This window comes from Varroa jacobsoni, unplaced genomic scaffold (genome assembly GCF_002532875.2).
Source record: "Varroa jacobsoni isolate VJ856 unplaced genomic scaffold, vjacob_1.0 scaffold_963, whole genome shotgun sequence".
In the NCBI taxonomy this organism is placed as follows: Eukaryota; Metazoa; Arthropoda; class Arachnida; order Mesostigmata; family Varroidae; genus Varroa; species Varroa jacobsoni.
Genome location: NW_019213865.1, coordinates 46,102 through 71,984, shown reverse-complemented (window position 1 = coordinate 71,984; position 25,883 = coordinate 46,102). Strand labels below are relative to the sequence as shown.

Sequence of the window (25,883 nt, the reverse complement as noted above, 5' to 3'; positions counted from 1 at the left end):
TCAATTCGAGGCAATCTGTTCGATTTCCGCCACCGCGGTAACAGCAACAGCCCTCTTCAAAGTTAGAATTACAGAGTGAACAAGACCAATGGAAGGGTAGCCGCTGACTGTCTGCAAAGTTAGCTCTGACAAGCTTCTATCGAGTGCGATTACTATGTTAAGTTATAGATCCGTAGGGTAACCTGATGACGAGGCCAACGAAAGTATCCACAGAAGCACTACCACCCCATTCGAGGCTCGATGTGGCCGTTAGCGTCATAGTCGGCAAGTGTTGTGAACTGAAGGGCATAGTGAATATCAGTGAACTGTTTTTAACATCGCTGATAAAGCAGAGACAACCATTGTTCTAAAGTTGCACGTTATACCCTAACCAACCGGCAGACCTGGATCAACTCTCTTAGTAGACAGACGCAAGCGAAGTTTAGCTGCAAGTGCTTTATATAGCTGCAAGTCACATTATAAAGCTGAATATAAAAAAAAAAAGCAACAATTTAATTGTTGTCAAATGAAGACATCTCTTTGTTTTCTTCTTACTGTACTGAAAATAGCTTGCATGTGCAAGCGCTATGTTATTAAATCAGTTAAAGCGTGTTTTGAAACTTCCCGCCGTTTACTGTACGTTCTGTACGCTTCTACCATTTCAGTGCTGCTTGATTTCTATGTTAACCCTATGCTCTTTTGATTATATAATTACTGTATCAAAATCAATTTGTGACATACAGGCAATCTGGTCGTAGTGGTCATAACATTCGGGTGAACGGCGGCGGTTGTTCTGTCCCAGCGACTGCAGTGGGAACAACTGGCGCAGGTGATTCTCAGCTACCCGCAACAAATCGTAAGGGGAGTATGCGACAACTCAACTCGCTCGTCTAGCACGCGGCTTCCATTGCCCTCGGGGGCTTCGGGGGTCCCATCGCTAACGGTCAGCTCCCCCCACTGAAGGAAGTTACCTCCGAGCTGGAGCTGTCAAGCGAAGCGTCCGAAAGCGTCTCAGATCACCATCGAGTGTCGATGCCTGCACCTGCAAAGCAGGTTCTGGCAGCTCGTACCGAAGACAGCTACAAAGCAGGCGATGGTCCGGATTTTTCGTCAGAACCTCTCGCTTCTGCAGCTACCGATACAGGTGACCAGCTACCTAAGGAGTATGAGACCTATTTTTAGCTGTCTGATTTAAACCATGGACAAAACCACGTACCTCGTGCATACGACGTTAGTTGATTGCTTAGTTTGTTCATACATGTTCGTAAAGTAGACAGAATAAGAGAAATTGGGGTATAAATGGTGAGTGAGCAAACTGCACGTACACAGATAGGCACAAATATACATGACGAGCAATTTCGTCGTAACCAGCATACATGAAACTTTCCTCTGCACAAATCATAAGGATAATAGGCCCTCTTTAAGAACTAAAGGAGTTAAGGCCTGCAAACAGCAAAGTTGGTTTTAGTAGTAGTTAGCCTGAAGACAAGCGGGCGCACTTGGCACAACAGGAGCATCGTGAGTCACAAAAATATAATAAATTATAATGAAAAGCTACTATATTTAGATAAATATTTACGTAATCGTGTGCAGGTAAATGTTGTATAATAAAAACACGTATAAAAATAATGTTTTACAATATGACAAAACCTTTGTTTGCGTCTGATAGCTGGTGAACTGAGGGAAGGTTGAAATGGATATAGGATAGACTAGCGGCAAAGCTACTCTACAAAAACAAAGAAAAGGTAGACAAAACACATAAAATCGATTTTCTTTGAAGAATATTCATGTTGTTATTACAAAGTCGTATACCACAGAAACATGTGACGATGCGGTGATTACTATATTACGATGACCATTATAATGGAACGGCGACCGAGGATTTCGACTCCGTTCGGTGGTCACGAGTCGCTTTAGAGGACTGCAGTGGTTGAGGTGCAAATAAACTGAATTAGGCGAAAGTCAGGGTTGCTTGTAAAGATGGGCAGATGTCTGCTGTCAGATACGGTAGTGGATTGCTTAAGTATTTACCAGTCTATACGAAAGCGTGTGCATGGAAAAAAAATTGGCTTCTTTCGTGTGTATGACTGTGCAAGTGTATGGGGATGTATACAACAGGCTATAACGGATCAGGGTTTTTCTATTAGGCCCGGTTAATGACTATAGGCACATTCTAGCGTAGTCAGTTCCTGCGGTCTTTCGACTTCGGGGATGCGGAAAGATATGGGTGGGAGACAGGTCGGAGCTGGTTTATGGTCAACTTTCAGGGGACAGTCACCCATGCTGCTTATTTATGTTATGGTTAGATGTCGCATAGTACATATTGCTACACGTATTTCATAAATGTTCTCGTGTTAAAAATTTGCACGGATCGTGAATGTAAAACGTAACTGAACGTCGACTTGTTCTGCCTGCATCTCTGAGATGATATGTCGAACTCCACATGTATACAGAGATTAAGAGCATGATAAACAATTGAAACGGCGCTGTACATCCCATGCTTATTCTATTATGTAAACATGAAAAAATACAGGTTCACGTACAAATATTGTGTTATTTATTATAGTAATAATAAGACCTTCCTGAAATGACTTGTTCAGGATTTGTGTTTTCCACTATGAAAAAAGCGTAAAGTTTTATTTAAAAATGTAAACCAAATTCACACAGCAAAATGTAAATAAATAGCGTATTTATTTTTTATAAAACTGAAGCAAGCTTTCCGAGAATGTTTATTTAACCAGTGAGCGCCCATCGAAGCTATTCAAAATTGCATTCAACTTTCTGTTCGGTTTCCATCGACTGGAACTCGACGACCCGATGATCTTCGGATCTAGAAGCAAATTAAATAACCAACAATTGACGAAATTAAAGTATCGATCATATTTGGTTTAGTTTGAATGAGGTAGTGGTGTGGGCGCAAAGAATCGTGCGCTAATCCTTGATGGCCTAGAATGTTTTTAAAAATAAGCTGAATTTTCTTTTTTCCGACCAGCTGAGGGATTAATTTTAGAGAAAAATTACGTAGAACATAATGTCGAACAGAACCTTTACTCGTTATATATGCGTTTTATGTTATAAACAACTTACTTGTTTATTCAAGAATAAACAAAACGTCTATAAAATGTAAATAAAACATTCAAAAAAGTAATATATTGAGATACTCTTATGTAAGTGCGTCCTTATCTTCTGATTTCCAGCCCCACAATGGCATATAATCAACAGAGCTCCATTATGGCTGAGTGACTTGGGTTTTATCACTTTTATTTTAACGAAAACGCACTGCCGACTCTTTTAGTAAAACACGCTTTAAAACGAATTACGAGGTCCACTCGAAGCCACGTAGCCACAAACGAACGACGAGCTATATCGGCTCAGAGTCCCGTCCCGAGTTACTCTAAGTAAGCTGACAATAAAATCTGAAATTTAATGCAAGCTAGTACGCCAATACCAGATTAGTTCTGAGGATTGGGGTAAAAAAGAACATGCAGGTAGAATATGAATTAAGGAAAAAAAAAACGTAACGGAATGAACGGTTAAGGAATTTTGATACGATGCGTTTGTCTCTAGAATAATGATGCCAGAAACGGACTATCCTCAACAAAACCAAAATCGTTTTTATTAGCATATTCCATAATTGAAGAATGAGATTAAAGGGCCATATCATCTCTTCGAAATTCACAATGTCATAAAGCACTTAGGACGAAAGCCTGCTGGTCAGAGCTAAGGTGTGATATTATCGCCTAAATCAGTATCTACGTAAGCCCTCGTCACCATTCCAAATGGTCTTGCTACGTGACATGGCACCAATATATCGATCGTGTTCTTTCGCCATAATGCATGTGGTCTTCCCTCGATCCGACAAACTGCATACATATGCGGTTACCTGTAAAAGAAGGACCCCCACTCTATACTGTAGTTCGCAGAAAAAGCGGACGCACTGTACATATTAACATTTTAGATGTTCCTAGTCGTACGATGATGGCGTGACTGAACCGCAAAGGTTGCGAAGAACAAGTCGTTCCTTATGAGGTAATGCTGACTCAGTGTACATTAAATGCAGAGAGTGACCCTCTTTCTGTGTGTGCTATTTTTCACACGCATACGATTAAAAAAAAAAAAGTTAAAAAGTGATTAGATTGAAAAGTGAGAAGTGAATTTGTATAAAGACCCATACGTGAATGTCGGTGACTATCTAGGCATGTTGGACTACGCTTGGACGTCTCTGTCAGATGTACAGGAGATAGTAAATCCCGACTCGAATTTGGTAAAAACGAAAAAAGCCGAGGGACCCCCGTAACCTTCAGACTTTCCCAAGACAAAGAAAGGGAGAGAAAACATCGATTGACAACGCACATGTGGCCACATTGCAACTACGAGACCAATTAAACACATAGCTCTTCTATTATTTCAACCTATCGCTTAATGAAATCTTCCTCGTCAATAAACAATAACAGTAAACAAACAAGCGAATAAAAATTATGTTACTACACACAGTACGTAGAAAAAATTCATGCACTACTTATACTTGTTATTATGTTAATGCGGAGAGGAATCGAGTGCGTTGGCACCTGTTCATGATATTTCTATAGTTTTAACACAGTGAATTGCGCTATAATGTCTCGTTAACATTGCTACCTTAACGAGCACTTTCTATTTAGACCTGAATAAAAAGAAAACCGTGATCAATTTAAATAGAGAGAAAAAAAAAAAAAAAGATAATTAAACCAGTAACATCTGAATGGGGCCGCTAATGTCAATGCGTACTTCAATTTTTAATTATCAACGTAATTGATGAAATGATAATACAACATTACATCGAGATAATTTGTGTTGAGACATCCTGATATGAACAACTCATCACGAAAAAACTTTTAGCATACGTGTTTTATATGGTATGTTTATGTATATATATGTACATATGATCCGTAGAAGTTGTATAACTTCTACGGATCATATGTAATGACCGCAGTGACTGAGGGTATGGTTATCAGTGTTAACGTTCTTGTCGAACGCTATTGTCACAGCAAAGGCCTCTCTTGATGCAATACCTGATCTCTAACCTAACCTAACCTAGATTCAAGGTATTTACGGTAAAGTTCAAATGATTTTTAACGATTTGTGTTAAGCAGGGTAGCGTGTTGCAGTACCCCTGGCTAGTCTCACATTTTCAGAAACGGGATTGCTCTCATGATGTTTCAGGAAACGCCAATTATTTTTATCGCTATGGCTAAACCGCCAGCAGCCAGACTACGAAACACGCCGCCAACTATCACCAGGAGTATTGTATACGACTAACTAATCGTTTAGTAGCTTTTTTTATTGGTCTAATTATAATATCGTTATCTGTTGCCGTACTTTGTGCGGCTAATGTGCATCTCTTCGAGAGCGTTACCATATTAAGCATAACTCCCCCTGCGTCAGCAGACGTTGTTACCGGAAATGGTAGAAAGAAAAATAAGAAATTAAAATTTGTTACTAAGATTAATGCTTGCTTGTATGGTTGCCGGCTGTTTCATAGGTCTGTTGGGGAAACCTCAAGTAAGTCCAGCAAGACTCATCCCAGTTAGGTTCCTAGTGGCAACTCCTTGATGCTGTGCCTAAAAAGAGGCACTCCCGAGGGCTTGTTCACACAGAGAGAGTAAAAGGTAAAGTTGAACAATAGACAAAAAATGTTATTAACGCGCTGTGCGGGGGAGTACGAACCCAGAAAAGACTCACCTAAAGTTAGTTTCATTCGCTGGGAGCTCTCTTACAGGATATGTACATATACGTCGGCTTATTGTAGGCGTAAGGGAATACGTTGCCTTATATTATTATATCTACATACAGCTCACGCGAGTTATTTTTTTTCATTGAAAAGTGCATATATCATTAAAGCACATTATTGTACTATGATCCAGACAGTCAGTTTTAGTTAGAAATGAACTTGGACAAGGGAAACTGGTGGCTAACAATGAGAAAAAGTTCTACTACTAACTCTGCGCTATAATGGGCTATCTATGAATTTAATTTCCGTTGCTTCTACTGTGGTACAGTGAGCAATAACTACGCTAAGTTAACAACCCTACAATTCTAAGAGCGGTGTGCAGTTTACCTATCAGTAAGCGACCCATATAGTTTACTATTTTGTTCAATATTACGGATCGTCTATAGTATATGCTAGTTCTTAAGTGAGAGAGTAAAAATTCGGTGCTAAATTTGGCATTTGATTTTCCGAAGGCCCTGTGTATTAATAATGTTGAACCTGTATACACAGAACCGCGCGGGCGACCGGCGGGCCAAATCAAATCAGGTACAGTCCTTGACCATCGTCACCATCACGTCATCTGTACTTCATATAAATGAAAATATCCACGAATGATCGAAACGACGTTGATTTTGGCGGACATGTTAACATGCACATACCAGATCAACATGAATAAACGTAATACCGAAATGTATAAACACGTATTCACGACAACGATCTTAACAACGATGACAGCGATGTTCTACCATTAGATAAACAAGCAAAAAGGCAGTAAGTACGGAAAATAAAATTATCGTTTGTCAAATTATACGTTTCCATTGCCTGCATTATTTCTACGTAGTAATAGAGTAATGATTATAATAAATAGCATAAAACAGATAATCATTAATTATCTTGCAATATTATATAGGAGAGTCGGACGCATTTAAATCGAACATATTTATCCTAGCCCATGATACAAAATCAAAAACAAGCCATTAAAACTGGTGTACCATGCTAAGTTTTACTTTTCGTTGAACGTCCAACGAAAAATATAAAATGACAACTATGTAATTCAAACCAATACCGCTGAGCCAGAAGTTATTAAATGGAATAATTTATTTTACTACTATAACTTAGTTATTCAATTTATTGTTTAAATTAAATTTAAAAAGAAACTTTAGGTTTTACACAAAACTACCTTCGGAAGTCCTATTTCCACAGTGCCACCGTATAGTATGGCGTAACGAATGGGAGCTATCGAGTGCGCTGGCGTTTCTTGCACGAATAAATATGCTCTTCCAGGACTCCCAGGAAAATCTAGATTACTATAGATGTTTTCCCTTTATTTTCAATCCAGATCTACTTGACATAGATAGCGACAGACCGTATTCAACTCCACTTGAATAGGCCGCTTACGTTTTGTTTCTAATTATTTTACCATTGTAGCAGAACGCTGCATTCAAACAGGCACCATAACTTCGCCCCATTTCGTATAGGGCTACTATGTTTGATTGACTTGGATGGATAATTCAGTAAACTTGCTTCAGGCGCCTTCAGTCGGTCTAGATTCGCCATTACGATAAGGCTGTTGATCAAGCCTGACAGTTTCCCAGCCGTTACCGGTAAGCCAACAAAGTTTCCCGCCTTTGAAATAGACCAAAATGTTGACTGTCGTAGATCTTGCTCGCATAATTTCGAGACGCATCCATAGAAAACAGATTACCCATTGAAGGTTTTATTTCATTCGTCATAAGTCTAGTGCAGGCATAATATCGATGAAAAGGTGCGTCTCTAGTTCAAACAACCGATCATAGAAGTCTTCACGGTTTCATCATCGGTAACAATTTTTTTTAGTCGCATAATGGCGTCCGGCTCCAGTGGGGCGTAGTGTGTAAACTGTGTAGTATTTGAAACTTGGTGGGCGCATCCTTACCATTATTTTATATTATCAATATTACAACGCTTCTATTCTATAGCACTGATCAACGCAATCTACGGTTGGGATGTTTGGGTTGTGCAGTGATATGCGAAACCAAATCATATCGTAACTAAATAACATAGCCGTTATTTACGTAAAATTGCTGGTACTATCGGCTACTACTTTTCTGCATAATCTAGTAAATTCTAAACACCAGGCCCCTTCCAAAACCTAACTAGGTTTATGTATATGGAGTCTTAAATTTCCTGGGTAATAACAAGTTGTTTGCCTAAATCTTTACTAAGCCCTTTAAGTTTAATGCGAAAGGACAATAGATTTTAAATAAGGTACTCAGGCGAGCAATAAATCGCCTGTCTTCTCCCTAAGCGAGTTATCTGTTTCCTGGTACTATAATCGCACCGTATCTCCTAAAAGATCTTTTTTTTTTTTTTTTTTTTTTTTTATAATCTCTCTGCTCATTCCTTTCATTTACGTTACGCTAAAAAAGAAAACTTGATAGTATCACTCTATATTTGAATAAATTGCCACTATAATCTGACTCAGGCTTCATTGTATTGTAGTGGATATGTGTAGAACTATTACACTGGAAAACGCTATAATTTAGGTGGAAGCTCTGAAGTGCCAACTAATGGCAAGCATGCACAAGGCCTAAGATCTTTATACCGCTTACTCTCTCTTGTCCAATACGAAATGTTTCGGTTTAGGTTTGGATAGGTTTGTCATCAGAAGGCTGGCTTTCAGCGCTAGACAAAATGTGTCTACGGCCGGATTTGAAGCCAGACCACTGTGTGTACTTCAACTTTATAACAGCCAACCAAAGTTACAACCCCATATTTGCTCTTACCTAAATGTAAATACCCGACAGTTAAATATTGCTAAAATAAATATAAATAAATAAAATGTAGTAAGCCATTCACAATTGCGCCACCTCCACACAGAGAGAGAGAGAGAGAGAAAAAGGTTAAAAATGATAAGAAGTGACATTTTTTCAGTTTATCTCAGATTTTCTTGATATATATCCAGTTTATGTTCGACCGTCATTATCTCAGATGTATTCATCACGAGACTTCCGTTACAATCGTGATCGAGAGGATTGGATATGCTTAACCAAACCCAATAAAAGTGCATAGAAAAATGCCCAGCTTAAAAACCTAGATGCTTCGAACTCTATTTTCATTTTCCTTTTCCTATTCGACCATTGCTCGAAATTGAAATAACGTTACAACAATTTTCAGAAGCTGTTTTCGGGTGTAGTCGAACGATTTCAAAAACATTTAACGTCTTCAAAATAAGTACCATCTGAAAATTTTCTGGAATGAAAATCATTTTACAAAGAGAGTTAAACCACTTTAAAATAGCCGAAGGTGTCAGTCATACAAACATATATTGAACGAAATCGTGACCGGGGATTCATTTCGAAATAATTATGATCAAGCATTTATTAACGATACTGAAACACATTAAATAGCTGAAAACCTAAGTAATAAGAAAATAACATTTGTCCTTTGAACTCCAGAGTCCTCTCGAATAAGGTAGCCTTTGGCCTGTTTTCCACAATGAAAATAAGCGCTTATGCCGAGATTTAAAAATCTTACTTCGATCGGTTATCATATATCGTAGCATTACGGATACGTTACAGATTTATCAGCAATTTGTGCATGTATAAAAGCTCAGTGAACTTATCTTTTTGCGTGACAAACTGAAAAAAAAAACCACGTAACATGTAGTCAGCTCTTTCAATAAGCAGGTTGGCAAATACTTACTGGTAAACTGTTTGACGTTAGGTGCGGATAATAGAGAATTCATTGTAAACGTTCCGACTCATGGGTAAATGTTACTGAACATACAGCAGATTGTTTAAGGCAAAAAACACATAACAGGACCTGATGACGGAAATATTTGCCTTAGAAGTGCGCTTCCTCGCCCAACTGCAATCGTAGATTATATTCATGTTACTGGTAGCCTAATTTCATTCTAACTGGAACGTCGAAACACGGTATTGGGGCTTTTTTACGTAAAGAAAACACGTAACGACTTCAACGAAGGGTTTTACATTTTCTAAGGCACGGGTGCCTGAAATTCGTTATTCGGCCTTCGTATATCGTCCGTCACGGCCGACACTGCACGAGCTATCTGAGGCTTGACCCTAAAAAGCCAATTAGATTTACGTAATGCCCACTCGAGAAATTGAGGCAGACCGAGCTAAGCGTACCGCCGTAATGAGTTCAGACGTGAGAAGTGATCGGACGTCGAAAGAGCACTAACAGAAATCGAGCCCTAGTCAAAAGTAACACCGAATACCGTAGATAAAAATGTATATAGGTACGACAATTCAAGCATATTACTGACTGGGCAGTTACGTCTCGCAAGTTGCATAAAACACAGTTTTCCTGCTCAATTTTATAACGGTGGAAACGGTCAGAAATACTGTGATTTATAAAATTTAAGTTAAGAAGGAAGGTGCGTTCGACCTGAGTCGCCTCTAGTTGAAGGTCAAGTATGGTTTCGTATCTACCTACCTACCTACCTACCTACCTACCTACCTACCCGCTATGTTCCAAAGCTGCAATCAATCAACTTGTTCAAGCAGTGTTTTGTCAACTGGTAAGTGTTTTTCGTTCACATTTAGTTTTTCAACAAAAGAGAAAAACAGGCGCTATAGACAAAGCACATACTGCCATATAAAATTGTCTCCGATGACAGTCATAGAGAACCCCAAAAAACCGGCTTTAGGAACTTTAGATACGATATCAATTTGCACATTTCATTGGTAGGATTAATTAATAATAAAAATTTGTTAAAAACATCACACTACTCTCTCAAGCACACGAAGTAACTTTTAAACCTACCGGAAATATGGATTAATTGACAACAGCTGCATGTTTGTTGAATACTGATGACTCTCGACCGCGCTGGCGTCCTGCGGAAATTCAGCGACAGCTGTTTGTAATAATAATAATAATAAATTTGTTCACCTCAGTTACATCGCATCTTGATGGGGCATTCGGAGCTCGGATTTGCTAACGGGAAACCATCGACTTGAATCTGATAAGCCAACGCCAACGCGTCTAAATACCCGAATCCAATGTTTCCGTAGCTATCGAAAGCTTTTCAATCAAGGGTTGTACACCTGAAGATAAAACACAGATTTTGTTTTCACCGAGTAGTAAATCCGACTGACGCTTCTCCCCACAAAAAGCTACTCGAAGACTAATTAGTAGATACGCACTGTCGGGTTTAAAATGCCAGTTGTCCAATAAGCTTGTACTGATTTGACAAAACGTTAGGAACATCCCACGATCATTCATATATGGTATTTATCTAATAATCAAATTTTTTTGTTTAGTCCATTGAGGATTTGTTGATCATAACCCACTGTCGGAATATTTTACCCGCCATATACCAAAAAAATTTCACTTTAAATGCCAGCCCAGAGGCAGCAGCATGAATTGTACTGTCGAAAGTACTATTCCTTACCTACAGCCCGTTAAATATAGATGTTTTCAATAAACCGATATTGTGTTTAATGATAACTGTCTCACGTCAGACCAGTCAATATAAACTTTCTAATGCTTTTCATCGCTTTGCTTGTATTCATGATAGGAACTATGCAGATTTTGAAATGGTTTTGACACGTACGAGTAGATTAAGCAAAAGCTCTGCTTTAGCGGCGTACCGAACCTAATTGAGCATGCAAGAAGGTTAGTGAGCAAGTCATGGGCCTTTGAACTTTTCGGCGTTTATGTATATAGCTATAATGATCGACGTCGTCGTGTATTTCCCTTTTATTAGGTAAAGAACACCGCGCGAAGGAATCAGGCAAAGGTTTCCCTAAAACCTTTGCCCGATTCCTTTATATTTAACTACTCGTATTTTTTTCAAAACTCTGATTTTACCATTATTTGACCATTTCTTCCGTACAACATAACATAGGGTATTTGAACTTGGAAAAATGTTTGTTGCAGTCATAGGGTCCATACAGATTGGTGCCGTTCTCTACATCGCTTTCTACCAATAAAGTACCGACAAGGTTGACACTTTCCATAAATAATACATTTTAACTTAAAGTCAATTCCTAACTTCAGATGGACAACACATTTAATATACCGAGTAAGGGTTTTATATTCCACCTGAAACCATCTCATGCGTAAAAACATTACTTAAGACTAATTTTGCTATTACTATATAGTCCATTTCGCCCACGGTAAATTCACTCGTTAACTGAATGAACTAGAAATGTTACATTTCATATGAAATTTTACGATCAAATAGAGAGGGACCCATTTGTAAAGCTCGTCTGCGCACTCTTCTTCAAATCCCTCCGTAGCGTGCTTCAGATTTGATCTTTTTCGACTGTGGACGACCCCACGATATGTCAGAACTACACTTCAGAAGAGTCCTCTTAACGTCTATGAAAATACCTTGATGATCTCTTCTCTATAGCTATTATTTAAAAATACTAATTTGACTATAACTTTCAGAACTATCTGTCCTCAACTTATCTACGTATGAACGTAAGTAATCGTTAAGACACTATTTTGAATATACAGAGCTAGCGAAACGATATGTTTCGTACAGGGAATTTTTACAATACGATACATTCTGTTATTCGTTAGAATGTGTATTTAACTTGAAATTACATGAAAAAAAACTTCTTAACGAGTGTTTCGTTGGAAAGAGCGCCCTCTAAATCGATTGTCGATGGGTCTTCTGTCAACTTGCTATAATAAACGAATAATGAGATTCGTGTTTCCGGTCCTTGTGAGAATCATCAGATTACAAGGTGGCGTTGTCGGTTTCTCGGGACCAAATCGATAAGGATAAGTACGTGTCTCAGGCTCTGGGTACCCTAAGACTTTCGAGCTGGTTTTCAGTTGTTTGAACGACTAGAATATATTAGTATTTATAGGATTTTTTTGGATAGACTTAGACGGTATTGAACTCCAAAGGGCTCTTTTGTAGCACTGCAACCACTCTGATAGTAGATTTTAGGCAGCAGATATCTCGACTGCGGTAATTGCTTTCCTTTGAATAAACCAAAGTTCATAATGCATAAATAGTGCTTGTAACACAATGCTTACCTTTTCATATGGGTAGCATTCAACCTAACCTTCAACTTCCTTTACAATGACGATTTGTTCCATTAACACTTCGCAAACGTCCATCGGCTGACCTTGCCGAAACACGTTCCCGTACACAGTAAGCGTATCATCCAATCAAAGCTTCGCTCAGCAGACAGCTCTGTCAGCGATGAGCTAGACTAGGTACAGACGTATGCATATGAGGCAGCAATAGCACACACGAACAATATGGCTTTTGTTAATCTACCGAAGCCAAACTGCCTGTAGGTCGTTTTGCTGCCCTTCTTCTCGGGTTCAACACATGCGCGTGCGCTGCATGATGTACGCTTAACGAACGAATCAGCAAACAAACAAATTGAAGTGATTGATCTAATCCAATCAGCAATCAACCATGTTACCCCTTTCGTGCACTATTGGCTGTCTGTTAGTTTCAACGCGCCACTTCTGTTGCTTCGCGTATTCTGCAAAGCGTCTATTGAACACTCCGGTGTCTAGTAGCGTGCTGCCCATCTATATACTAGTAACAACAACCCTGATGGGTGCAAAAAAGTATGGGCCTGCGTGTGTGTGTGTTTGTATGTTGTAATGAACGTAATTAAAAGCGAATTTTAATAGCTAAATTTCAATAAGGCTTTTATGAGCCCGTATTGAAATGCCACGCATGCGGAAAGCGTCGGTGGTAAAATGAGTATTTAGTTTCTGAAGCAGATACTCCGTAGCGAAGCCTGCTACTCGCAAATTGATTGAGTCTCGCCGAGAGCCGATAGGCCAGTCGTCGAAGTTTCCACCAACTACACGACCTTAGGATAATGCCAACTTTTTGTCTATGATGATTTCAGAGCATTTATAGAGCGTTGATTACTATCGTTATATCTATTTTAATACGCAGATAGTGCGCTGCATGGAATTGGAATGAACAAGTGTGTGTGTGTGTGTGTGTGTGTGTTTATGTAAGCTCTGTTTGAAAATAGGACGCAAAAACATAGTTTGAATAATAGAATGCGAAGTAACAACGACCATTCACGTTATAGACGTTCTGTAAGGGCCCAGCCCAAATACAAAATGATTATAAATCTAGCGTTGGTTGAGTAATAGTGTTCAAGGAACAGGAAAATTGATTTTTTATTACTCAAGCCATTTCGAATGGTATAGTAAAAATTCGATAGTTTCAGTGTAAGGACACTGCGTAATTTGCTGTTTAGGACATATAGACTGAAAACACCGCTCGAAAAAAATTGACACATCGATTGCCTGTTACGAATTTTTTTTAATTACGTTATATATACGTATAATGTGTACGTTATAATTATATTACCCCATTATTTTTTGACTGGTATCAATTACTTGAATGTATCGCAAGAATCTTGACATTTGAGAGGTCACGTCACGATACTGACGTAAGACTGTATTCTGGTAAACAGATGGGTTTGGACGACGACATCCCATAAAATATCCTGTGTATTGCCCAGATCAAACGTCAATTACGTGGCCAATTTAAAAATACTGACTTGGATGATATAACACCTTGTAGGGTCGCAAATCAATAGCCCACCATTATCAACAGTATCGTCCAGAACGGTAATAATTTTCGACATCCGCAGTAGGAAAAAAGTGATTTATGGTAATAATAAAATGATAGTAAAAGTTGAAGTTATGATATACTGCCTATGCATTTCTTGGAGCACCCTCTATACTCCATACATACAGTAGTGTATCTAGATCAGGACTTTTTTTAGATAAAAACGTGTATTTTGATGGATGTTTTCCATGTGCTAGACGTGTCATTCCTCATGATCCTGTTTATTGATTATAGTTACCATGCACCGAAATTAGAGCTTCAATTCGGGATTTAAACCGCTTACTAGTATTTTCAAAGTACCCTTTTCTTGAACTTTTTAATGATAAGCACGCGATCTTGATGGATGTAAGTATCGCTCAAATTCATTAAGTAGAAATTCATTCAACTAAAGTTTGGACCGATAATAGGCAAAAAAATGCAAAAGGGTGCGAAATGACTCATAAAACGCTACCCGTTAGAGCATACCCGGGTGACCCAATTTACAATTTGTACTTAGGCCTTCAGTGTGACCTTTCATTTCGATAGAAAAGCTTTAGGAATATAAATTGTTTTTCGGCCACTTCGATGGATTCGTTAGGTTCTTTAAATTCAAATGGTATTGAAGATCTTCAGGTTTGCCTCATTCGAATCTTTCTCAAATTATCCGCAAGCCGCAAGAAACTCGACAATAACATACGCTGTTGATTTCCAGCAAGACAGGTAGTCCTTCATTTTGGTGAAGTCGCATAATAGTTTCTCTTAAAATCGTAAAAAAAGCACTATTACCAGCCACGATGAGTTTCCGATCTGGTTCTAAGAAGAACTGGCTTCCTCCTATAGCTAAAAATAGGAAATTTGCGGATGCTTGCTATGACAAACAGTCTGACAAAAACTAACCGAATTTCAGTGTTTCATATACTATATATATACGAAAAAATGTTTTGACTTTTGTTTAATTCTGAAACAGGTCATTGCGCTCTGAAAAAGTAATTAAGCAATATAATTTCTAACTACTCGTCCGCTCTCGTCTCTGTTTACGTAGTGTACCATCATTTGCTTGGAAAGCCACGCTGATATGGGGGGGAATCACAGTGCTTCGTTTCAACCAGTTTCTAAGCAGAGTTGTCTACGTTAGCACAAGGCGCATCGACGAGTTCTATGAAAGAACCCAAAAAAATCACAAAGAGTTAGAGACGTAGGATGCAAGTTGGTCGGGGATATTCTTCTTCTGAAATAACGAAATACCAATATAACGTTTGGCCTTTGAACCCATCACTGGTCACACATAGCCAACCACTTTTACAATTGCTTCTTTCGAATTTCTCTAGCCCAAAATCTAGCAAATTTTTTTCAGTGAACTGCGTATGGTAAACGGGCGTTGAAAAAAAGGAGGAAAAAAAATGAGTAAAAAACTGCTGAAACTACCAATGAGAATATCTCGTAAACAGTTCAGTCACAATTAACGGTGCGAAGCAATATAACATTTCATAGAACAAAGCTAAAATACCGGTTCTGAATTACCGAACAAATATTAATGCAATTAAGACCTTGCGGCCAATTTACGGCGGATAGGTTTGTATGATCTTGTTAATAGGAAAATAATGAAAGTAACCCTTTGTCATTGCTTCTAAATCATGTTGCTACTATCACGGTTATATTGTGCCATAGAATTAAGAACTTGGGCCATAACGAATACTCAAAGACTAGGAGCAGGGGGTCGGAATAAAGAAACAACATTGTCCGACAATCAATCATTGAACGAAAGAAAAACAATCTTTATTGCAGACGATATGGGGATGGCCATTTTCTAAATAAAGGTCTGTCTTTCCCACAAGGTCTCCTTTCGCAGTTAGGCTCAGTCTGTAATATACTCAGACATCATGGCAGACGTCTGTGTATCTTTCAGTGCTTTCAGGTATTGTGTGCATGCGAACTCATCAGTGCTTAAACTAACACTATACAATTTGTCTGTCTATTAATTTCGTAAGATTAAATACGATGTTATCTGTGCAAGACACTTGTTTGGCTCGGCGGTCTATTAACTAGCTCACACACAACACTTTTCAATGTCTTTTCGGAATCTTTTAAAAAAAATCATAGTAAACAGCAGTTTACACCTAATATGAATATATATATATATATATATATATATATATATAGGTATATTCCTATTATAGTAAACCTATATAGTAGACTAATGGTCAAACATAATTCGGATATGGAATCCGCCGACACGTTCAATATGGATATATACATGGTATAGTATACGTGATCACCACACTTGTTAGCATACAAGTTCTGTCTGTGTGAAATGAAAGAAAGGCCCTGATTTAAGTGAGATATACATTGTCTTTTTCATGTATTTATGCAACCTTTTTATTTAGGAATGTTTCAGTATAGTTTTCAAGGACTTATATATATCCTATGTGAGCCAAAATGGAAACCGCAAATACCGTTTCTTCTTAATCTTTTAAACGGCGAATTACGAGTGTAATGAAAGTAAACTGATCAAATCGTAAGGGACGGATCTGGCTGACTTCATATGGGGTTCCTTCAATATTTGAAGCACAACTGAATGCTACTTAGCCTACGGAAATCCTCGATGTGAGACAGCCCTTCAATCCCTAGAAAACTGCACCTTTTTTTTAATGCTTGTTTTTCTGTTCAAAGTCAGGAGAACAACATCGCTACCGCTGATTTCAGAGGCCTAACAAAACATATGTGTAATAGTAGTTTTGTACTTACGCTGATGAGCCGACCACAAATGAATCCATCCCAAAAGTTGAATTTGATACTTGTATCTATATTCGCTCTAGAAGACGTTGTGGCATAACCCGATATAAATCTAGTTTTTTTGCTTCGTTGTTTGTTTCTAGTTGCGCCATATTGACGCTGTCAAAAACGCGCGACGATAAATTGTTTTTGCAACGGGACCAGTATCTGTGCTTAAATCAGCTTCAGAGCGTTTGAAGGATTGCAATCACAAAATACCAGCTGTACCAACTGTTCTTTTAGCATTTAATTGTGTAACACTTAATCATAATGTTAATTTACGGATTTAGTTGGTCCTTTCGAAAATATTCTGCCTTACTCCTTGCGCTGAACAAAAGCTATCGAATCCACTACAAGATATATTGTTTTAAAGGGCGTCAATACAGTAGAAGGCATTCTTGTTGGTGGGGTCCTTGCCTTGCACAAGCGCAGTTAGCAACGACATTTTTTTTTTTTTGTTTTTTTTTTTTTATCAATAACCTTAAACGATTATCGATTCTCAATGGGATGCTGCATCCATTCTAGCGTAGTAGATAGGTGTCGAAGAAGTTTTCAGGGATCAATGAGTACGCACTTTTTCAAGAAAGTACGTAAAAAATTAGCCGTCGGACTCAATTTGTAGGGGTTGCACATAGCCGACATCCTCTATAGGCCGAAAGAGAACGTCCATTAATACGTACAATCATTTTCGATGCTCAATTAGGTTTCGCTAGTATAACACATTCACAGCTACCCAATAACGTGCCCACAGAGCTACGTGCAAAAACTTGCAAGACGAACGCGATTTACCGCGTCCAGTTCCGAAGCTGTTGTACTCTAATCGTTAGTTTCATTCCGTGCAATAGTAGCGGGACCACGTCAATGCAGATTTAAATAGTCTAGGTATTTGAACGTTTTAGCTATTGTCATAGTGATAAAGTTAGCACATGGTCGTCTGTAGCCTGGTCAAATTCAACGCCACCCTGTTAAACCCGAGCGGAAATCGTTAATTGAATGCGCTCGTTCAGCAACAGTAAATGGAACCGATAGTACGCTCACAAATGAATCGCGCGATTGTAGATCGTTCGCAGAATTATAATCGGAAACGATAATACTTTTTAGCCTTTGAACTAACGAAAAAAAACACTGTATTCCATATTTTTTCTAGAAGGTAGAAGTCTTGTACTTTGATCGGAAATCTCTTTGATTGGTGTGGCTGTAAAAGCAGCCTCCGCACCAACGTCTCAGCCTGAATTGAACTGCGTTTACAAGATATCGCGAACGGGTTGACTTGCCAGACGCCGGTGATACATATTCCCTGTGCAGTACGTCCGGTTGTGAAACAAGCTCTTCCGGCAACGTTTTGGCTAGAATTAATTCGTGTCTAGAAATTTTTAGAAGAATAGAGTTCAATAAAAAGGCTTTTTCGGACGGTAACTTCCATGTGGGGTTGTCTTGCAGTCCTTGTAAACTAATCAGCCACAGTATAGTGGTCAGAATTGAAAGAATTTATTAGCAGTCGGACTGCCTTTGGCAGTACTCGTAATGGAATAGTGCTATATATACCCCAGACAAACGTGAACGCCTCTGATCAAAGTATACGAGTAATGACGTTCGATCCTTCATTGATACTCTAGCATAGGGTCAATGAGTATGAAATTTTTCACTTTAAGTGCTTCACTGGAAATACAAACTACGCAAATTTAGCCCCTAGATTCCTTCAAAGAAAAGACTACGTGTTTTTGTTGAAAAACTTACCTCATCTACTTTGCTTAGTGCCCTTAACTTTAAATTCAACTTAAAGTGTGCTTTATTTTACCTTAAAATTAAAACCCAATCGTGTAGTTCCTTGATTTTACAAAGCGTAAGTCGCCGGAAGTGTTTACCTTCGGATTTATGCACGATCTGAATGCACGTGCTATCATAAATTTTTACATTCGATAAAACAAACCTTGGAATAATGGAATGGAAGTAAGCAGATATTCATTGAATCATATGAGCAATATACACTAATACGAAGTAACGTTAATGAGATTGTTGATTCTTCTGAAAACTAATCGTGTTAGCATACATTAAATAAGATTAACAAACTCTATAAAGTTTTTTTTTAGCGTGTTCTTTTTTTTAAAGTGTTAAAGTTAAGTATATCAATACTCCGTCAGGACGTTTATGAGAGCTATCGAAATATAAGCCCTGCACTATAATCATGCGAGGCAAGCAAATTGAATCTGCTAGGCAAAGTTTGTCGTGAATAGCAGGTGTGGGCGAATCGCATCAGGCGGTCTTGCCATAGACTACAAAGAGCTAACAAAGTGCAGAACAAGTTTATTATCACAGCAGCTGTACGTACTTGATAGCCAACGTCGCAAAAGCGAAGCATGTACACTGATCTTCTAGAATAAGCGTTTTCTGTTAAAGTCGAGAGCACAGAAATGTTCTGCAGCAAACGCGCTGTGAAGAACGGTTCCCGATCTTCTTAATATGTGCAACCGAATGAAGGCAAAATGAATTTGCCGGAGTGATTCGAAAAAACAATACCGTTACGATTTTGAGATAGGTTCTACATTGCCCTCGGGAAAGTTGTTTGTTGAATCTGTTTTCACAAACGGTTAAAGCTTTCGGTTAGCACTTACACGTATGGTACGTGCAGACACACATGCGTGCTTTATAACGTGCTTCCCCATGAACCATTTACATTTCGGTGTTCCTTCGCACGATATTGCTTGAGTTGAGCTGTTTCTAAGCTCGAAATCTGTATGAGGGATAACCAAACAGATTTGGTCCAACAGTTTACTCGAACGAATAACGTTCGCCCTATGGTTTATCTATTATCAGAGTGACCGACACGTTACGGTTACTGAAACAATAGCGATTGATTATCACTAATTCTTTTCTTTCCACAAAGACATAATACAAATCGATGTTTCGCGATGTGTCCATGATATCTCTCGTGGTCAATCGGTTCTTCATTGCAACTTCGGCCTCTGTTAAATTGATGCTTACAGTTCAATAATACGATTTGTAAATCGGAGAACACAGAATTTGTAAAGATCGCTTTCATAATAAGGATTCTAACAGCTAAGGAGGTTTTTATTGAATGGTACTAGAGCTTCCGCGAATACCTGTTTAGCCATTTTTAATGATGTCTCATCAATTCCACAAGAACGTTCTAATACGATGCAATGCAAGACTCCTAACTGGAACAGATTTATCAGAAGTAGATATTTTAGTTTTATTTCCATATAACGTGTTCCAAAGAAAACTATTATTTTAACTAGTCGCTTACGCAGTAAGGTACCTTAAGAAACGAAACCTACTTATAGCAATTGAGGTGAGAATTATTCTTCACTCTAGCCGACAAACAAAAGCCCGCCGCCGGCCTACGTCTAAGGTATGCAGGCGCAAGACACGCTCACCGTTCAATGTAGCACACACAATTGGACGTAGTAGCTCTACTAATGATTGGGATGGGTCTCTTATACTGGGACTCTGCACAACCATACGCAAAACGTGTAATACAGAATTCTTCATTTCATCAAGTACTCGTCGCAGCTTACGCTCAATGATTATAATCGAAAAACAGAAACGAATAGAAAACAGGCAAAATCTGTACCTACTCAGTCCACATCTTTGTATGCGATATGCGAGTGCATGGTGCGCCAGACTAGGAACTATTTGTTAAGGGTGATATAGAGCTTACAGTCAAAAAGGGAAAACTAAAAGCATACTGTTTTTTTTTTTCTAAACTAGGGGCGTCGACTGTGATCCGCTGAACGTACAAAAATACAGCTTTTTGAAAGGAGCTTGAAGTCAATGAGTTTTCGTGTGTGCAGGTGGCATATAAGGCAAAATACTTCACCGGATTTCACTAACCAGTTCCGAATGCATTTCTTCCTCGACACAGTCTTAGATATTGGAGGTGCATGCCCATGGAATTTCACGCTTCGTGCGGTCACGGATAGAGATTCAGATGTTTAGATTACTTAAGCGATAGTCCCTTTTAACGGGCTTCGAACGCACTCGTCTCTAAGCAAACAGGAAAACACACAGTCTCAGATATAAAGGGACAGCCAGATTTCTGTTTATCTCGGCTCCATCGCTTGCTCAGCAAAGCTGGAGCACACGCGTAAGAAAATATCTATTTCGACGACAATAAAAGTACTAGCGTGAAACTTTCTCCGAATTCAAATGTTGTATTATAAGTACTTATTGATTTTCAAAGACGTTTGTCTATGTACTATTATTACCATTATAATTAGTACTATTTTTTAGAGTGCATGGCTCATTCACATATGCCCTCTGGGTTTCAAATTGGAGGCTTTAATTTAAGTTGTACTTGGGACTTCTTCCTTGGTATCTATCAAATGTATTGATACTTAGTCGCGGTTCACGCCGCGTCCCAAGTATTGGCAGTGATACGCTTGTAAGGAACATACACTGCTAACGTTCACGTTATCTAGTTCACCTGCGTCAAATTTCCCATCGACACTTCAAATGTTGGTTTTCGGGTGCGACATGGCTGTCACTGACCACTCGTCCTTTCGACAATTTAGAGAAAAGCTTGAGCAAGACATTTTTTAAAATTGCTTTTGGCCCGTTGTTAGGTTTCGTATATGAAGTACGTCTACCTTTTTGCTAGTACATTTACTAGGCATTGTCGATAAGTTGTTGAATGCATACACGAAGTTGTTACCGAATCGTGTAGCCACTACGGCGTATCGCGGCCTAGAGTGGTTTTTATTACCTAAAGACGTTCACGTCGAAAACCTTGTTCATTATTAGCATACTTTTTTATGTTTCATTTGATTGATAAGCGCCAAAGAATAGGTTCCAATAAATTCTTTCAATTACTTACACGACAATGACAGAAGTATTTTCTAGTAAATAAATACGTTACAGTCCTAGTTAGTGATGCGACTTCTTCAGATGCGATGTACGAACTCGCGTCCAAAGACCAACATCGACCTTAGGTCTTTGCCGTCCCGCCGAAGGCAGCTATCTGCGCTACGCGTTAATGTCCATCAGTTGCTTCTGTTGGTTAACTCAACGTACTCGAAAGTGTTTTCAGCTGCGCAATTCAGTAAGTCTTATTCGGGCGTTATTTTTATACGCTATACATTAGACATTGGAAATATCATATTATGGATTAATTATAGTCGGAATAATTCCTGTTCAGGCGTTATTTTCGGTGTGTGATTGCCCATGTAAATTGTTACCGATGGTAACAGCGGATGATTCTTGGCGGAGGCAAGCGTAGGGCTACAGCCTAACCGAAATTGGCTTCTTACCCTGAGACAACTGTCCGGTTCGCTGCTTAAAAAACCGTTTCTGTTTTCGTAGCCTTCGGTACAATTCGTTGCCCCCACTTCTAAGATTTCACACATGCGTTTTGCGGTGCGCCATCTAGAGAAATTTTGTCCCCGAAGGTTCTGAAATAAGATCCAGTTTTATGGTAATTTTGGCTTTTCTCTACACCACTCTATCTACATATATAGGCGCCTTCAATTCAGTGTTTGCTATATTTCTCAGCTGGAGATATGTATTCGGCGGAAGAAACCAAGAAAGAAAAAACAAATGTAATTACGGTACATCAATGAAGCGAAGTCGTAAACGCGCATCGTATCATCGAACCCGGTGAAAAATAACTTGATCGTTTTCGGCACGACTTTTAGCGCGTTTCAGTATAACAGACCACCAAAGACTTTATCGCTCTCGATTGTACGCAGCTGTTTTCAAAATATGAAACTTGCTAGCTCGGCCTATACTGAGAACAGAAACGAGGGTGAATAGATTTTAATCAGATTTTCACATTTGTGTGAGATTTAGCCAGCGACCGCGGGGGAGATGGGATCCGCGCATAAATGTCACAATGGCTTGCGACCTAATGCTGAGCGTCCATGGGTGACATCTGCTCTTTTTCTCCACCGGGTCGGAAACCTTTTCAGAAGGCCATTCCCTATTGTAGGACATTGAGTGCAATGCTTGAAAGCTCCCTCTAAAAGGTAGAGCAAAGAAATTAGCAAACGATAACTTTGGGATAGTGACACTGAGATGATGGTACCGTTGGACGCCACAGACTTTTAAGCCTGTTGATGTTTGAGAACAACCAGAGCTTCGGTAAAGCTGTATTGCAAACCTGCTGTCTCCTGAGCCTAGCTAGGATCCCATACTGAATGAGAAAAAAGTAAAATATAATTATTCCATTTTGAAACGCATCAGATCGCCTCGTTGTAGCTATATGTAGCCGAGAAAGCATGTTTTTTTGCTCATTATGAATGATTTAGGTTAGTAAATGGCCGGGTCCTCGGGGTTAATCTGACTGGGTTAGTTTATCAGCCCCTTGTCTACAGGCTACCTACTTGTACTGGTTATATAACGTTGTCGTGGACAGTTTGCGCTATTGGTGATGAAAATGCGCCTTGCTTATAGGCCCAGCTGTGTCTATATTCGTAGCATGTAAAGAATATGCTTAAACGATGCGGTTACGAGGTTTGGTAAATGCAAACTTCAGCGCTAATTTATCGTGCATGCTCTACCGTTTATCACAGGACCCGCACTCTGACTACATGCAATAACCAACTTTTCTAAATAAATGTCTCAGCTTTTACGTGCGATCGTCCGGTACTTACCGATGAGTTGCTATACACGTAGCTGGTGTTGGATCGACAAGCTGTTCAAGCTAATCAATTGTCTAGTTCCCTATTGTGTCAGACATCCAGCCAATGCGTGGCGTAACCGAAATGCTTGAAGCTTTGGCGCTCCTGCCTGTTGCGCTGAAACTCGATTCACTCCAACCGACTGAAGAAGGCCCGCTGGTAACGCATAGAGATTTACAATGCAGGTATGACAGATACTAAACTGTGTAGATCTAGAATGAACAATTCACTGTCTGATCCCGTGTTCTATACTGGCCGTAAAGTTACAGAACGAGCGATCACATCTGATGTATTGACATTTCTTGATATTTTGGACGTTAATTGCTTATACACCTTATATAAGCTCTATTATCGTTCAACTAGAGATGGAACACGATGAAACTACATCTATTAGTGGACTGTGGGTCAAGGCAGAAACACTGACGTCTATATCTACAATAGCTGGAAACAGTGGCCTATTTCAAAGGCCGTTCATCGAAAAAAAGTTAGAATAAGGAACTGATTTGACAGCAAGAGATAACACAAGACATAAAACAACTCCCTATCTGAAACAAGTACTATTCAAGTTAGATTTTCCTCCTCTAATGTGGATCACTGTTATACGCAGCATTTAATTGAACCATTTTTCATCTAAAAATGACACTCTTTTAACGTTTTCGATGACCTCGATCTTTTACATCAGAAAACATAGCAAGTTAATCCTTCCGCCGAAGGCCTATGGTATTTGGGAGCAATTGGGGAATTAGCAATGCAATTGAACAAGCCAACTTCCAATTAATATTAGTACTTTTAAATGCATTAATAATAATAACAGGTTACATTTATAGAAGATCATATTAAATTATGATACAAAAGCGATATTTTATTACATCGCAATAAATAGGTGTTTCTGCGCGATACAACACAGAGAAGCCTTGAGAAGGCTGGAAAAATTAAAAGCAGTGCAAAACTTTAGTGGGAAATTTTCTCGTGTGATGCGGTGTTTCTTGAGGAGGCTTGCTCAGGGGCCGGGCCTTATATAACGGCGAAAAACTTCTATCATCAACACACGTTACCAGCGACTTTAACCCTTGAAAATAGCTATCTCAGTTGCGTTATAGAGTGGGCTCTATGGCGTTCACAGTATATTTTGAAGAATGGCCACGCTAAAAGGCGCTTGCTAGGATACGTAGATAAAGCGCGGAATCGAAAATTACGGAAATCAAGCAGACACTTCAATTGGAATTTAAGCGTTGTCTTTCAGCTATCCACTAGAGATATATTGTATCGAGCACGTATCTCGAATGAATATAGTTCTCTCCATTCCGCCCATATCAGTAAAAGTCTCGCCTATTCACCGCGTCACGAAATTGCCGAAGTACGCCAAACGAGGTAGTCTCATATAGTCTCCGTAGTATTAAACGTAGAAAAAATCAATTTTTATAATAATTGTATGAACAGATAGACCATATATAACAAACAGGTTTTCGCTATTGTAGATTTGTTTAGATAAAATGAAACAGACTTATGAGGCTTTCACCGAATGCGAGCGCTTGAACGAGCCACGGTCGTAGATCAGAGTTCGAATCAGTGGAGTCATCTCGTTTGATGCGTAATAAAACATAAGTTATTTAATATTTGTAATAGATACGACGTTCTAAAACGCTTCGAGTAGGTTTTTTTCACAAGACAAAAGCTATCGACACGCAATCGCTCTGAATATCCCGAACGGCTGAAAGGCGGAAGTATTCGTGTGCGCTGGGGCGGCAGTTGGGTCTCATAGATCAGGGCGCAGTCGGTACGCTACTAACGAATCCTACCTAGGATATTGTCACGTACAAAAACAGTATAATAAGAGTAATAAAACGTTACAAAAAACAGTTACATCGTTTTCGATTGATGCAGATAACCACATTAATTTTTTTTTCTATTTGAAGGAGTTACCTTGCCGGTTAGAGTTTTAAAATCGAATTCGTTAACCCGAAGTATTTTTGTCAAAATCTTTTACACACTGTTAATAAATTTGAGAGAAAAAAAGCTGTTGTTTGACCGTAACGTCCCGGATTCAACATCCGTTCCAGTCACGCCAGCTCTATATCTATCGATTTTTACGTATCAGTGCCCCCCCCCCCCCCTTTAACGATACTGAACTAACTTAGGACTGCTTCATTTCGAAGAGGCTTAACTCGAACGCAAAATTAACTTAGATTTG

The 25,883-nt window shown here is 39.0% G+C and overlaps 1 protein-coding gene and 2 long non-coding RNA genes across 8 annotated transcripts in view; 2 read left to right on the top strand and 1 right to left on the bottom strand.

The window, feature by feature from the left end:
• Nucleotides 1–2,689, top strand: part of LOC111265359 (cardioacceleratory peptide receptor) — a 50,378-nt gene extending 47,689 nt beyond the window's left edge. For 2 of the 3 annotated variants that reach the window (XM_022841960.2, XM_086970464.1), the window contains exon 10: nt 723–2,689. In XM_022841960.2, coding sequence (XP_022697695.1) covers nt 723–873 — 151 coding nt within the window. In that variant the 3' untranslated portion in view covers nt 874–2,689. The remainder of the gene's footprint in view (nt 1–722) is intronic. The other variant, XR_002683420.2, reaches the window with a different exon arrangement.
• LOC147752816 (uncharacterized) lies at nt 878–6,535 on the top strand. The gene is made up of 2 exons (XR_015313037.1): nt 878–1,123; nt 5,498–6,535. It is a non-coding gene; the product is annotated as an uncharacterized LOC147752816 (long non-coding RNA).
• LOC111265360 (uncharacterized) overlaps nt 3,566–25,883 on the bottom strand; it is a 49,568-nt gene continuing 27,250 nt past the window's right edge. Inside the window, exons 3-6 of one of the 4 annotated variants that reach the window (XR_002683427.2) lie at nt 23,666–23,848; nt 10,496–10,776; nt 9,410–9,574; nt 3,566–3,862 (exon numbers count right to left, since the gene is read on the bottom strand). This is a non-coding gene — a long non-coding RNA (uncharacterized LOC111265360). Of the gene's footprint in view, nt 3,863–9,409; nt 9,575–10,495; nt 10,777–22,279; nt 22,466–23,665; nt 23,849–25,883 lie in introns of those variants that run through there. The other 3 variants (XR_015313034.1, XR_015313035.1, XR_015313036.1) reach the window with 3 other exon arrangements.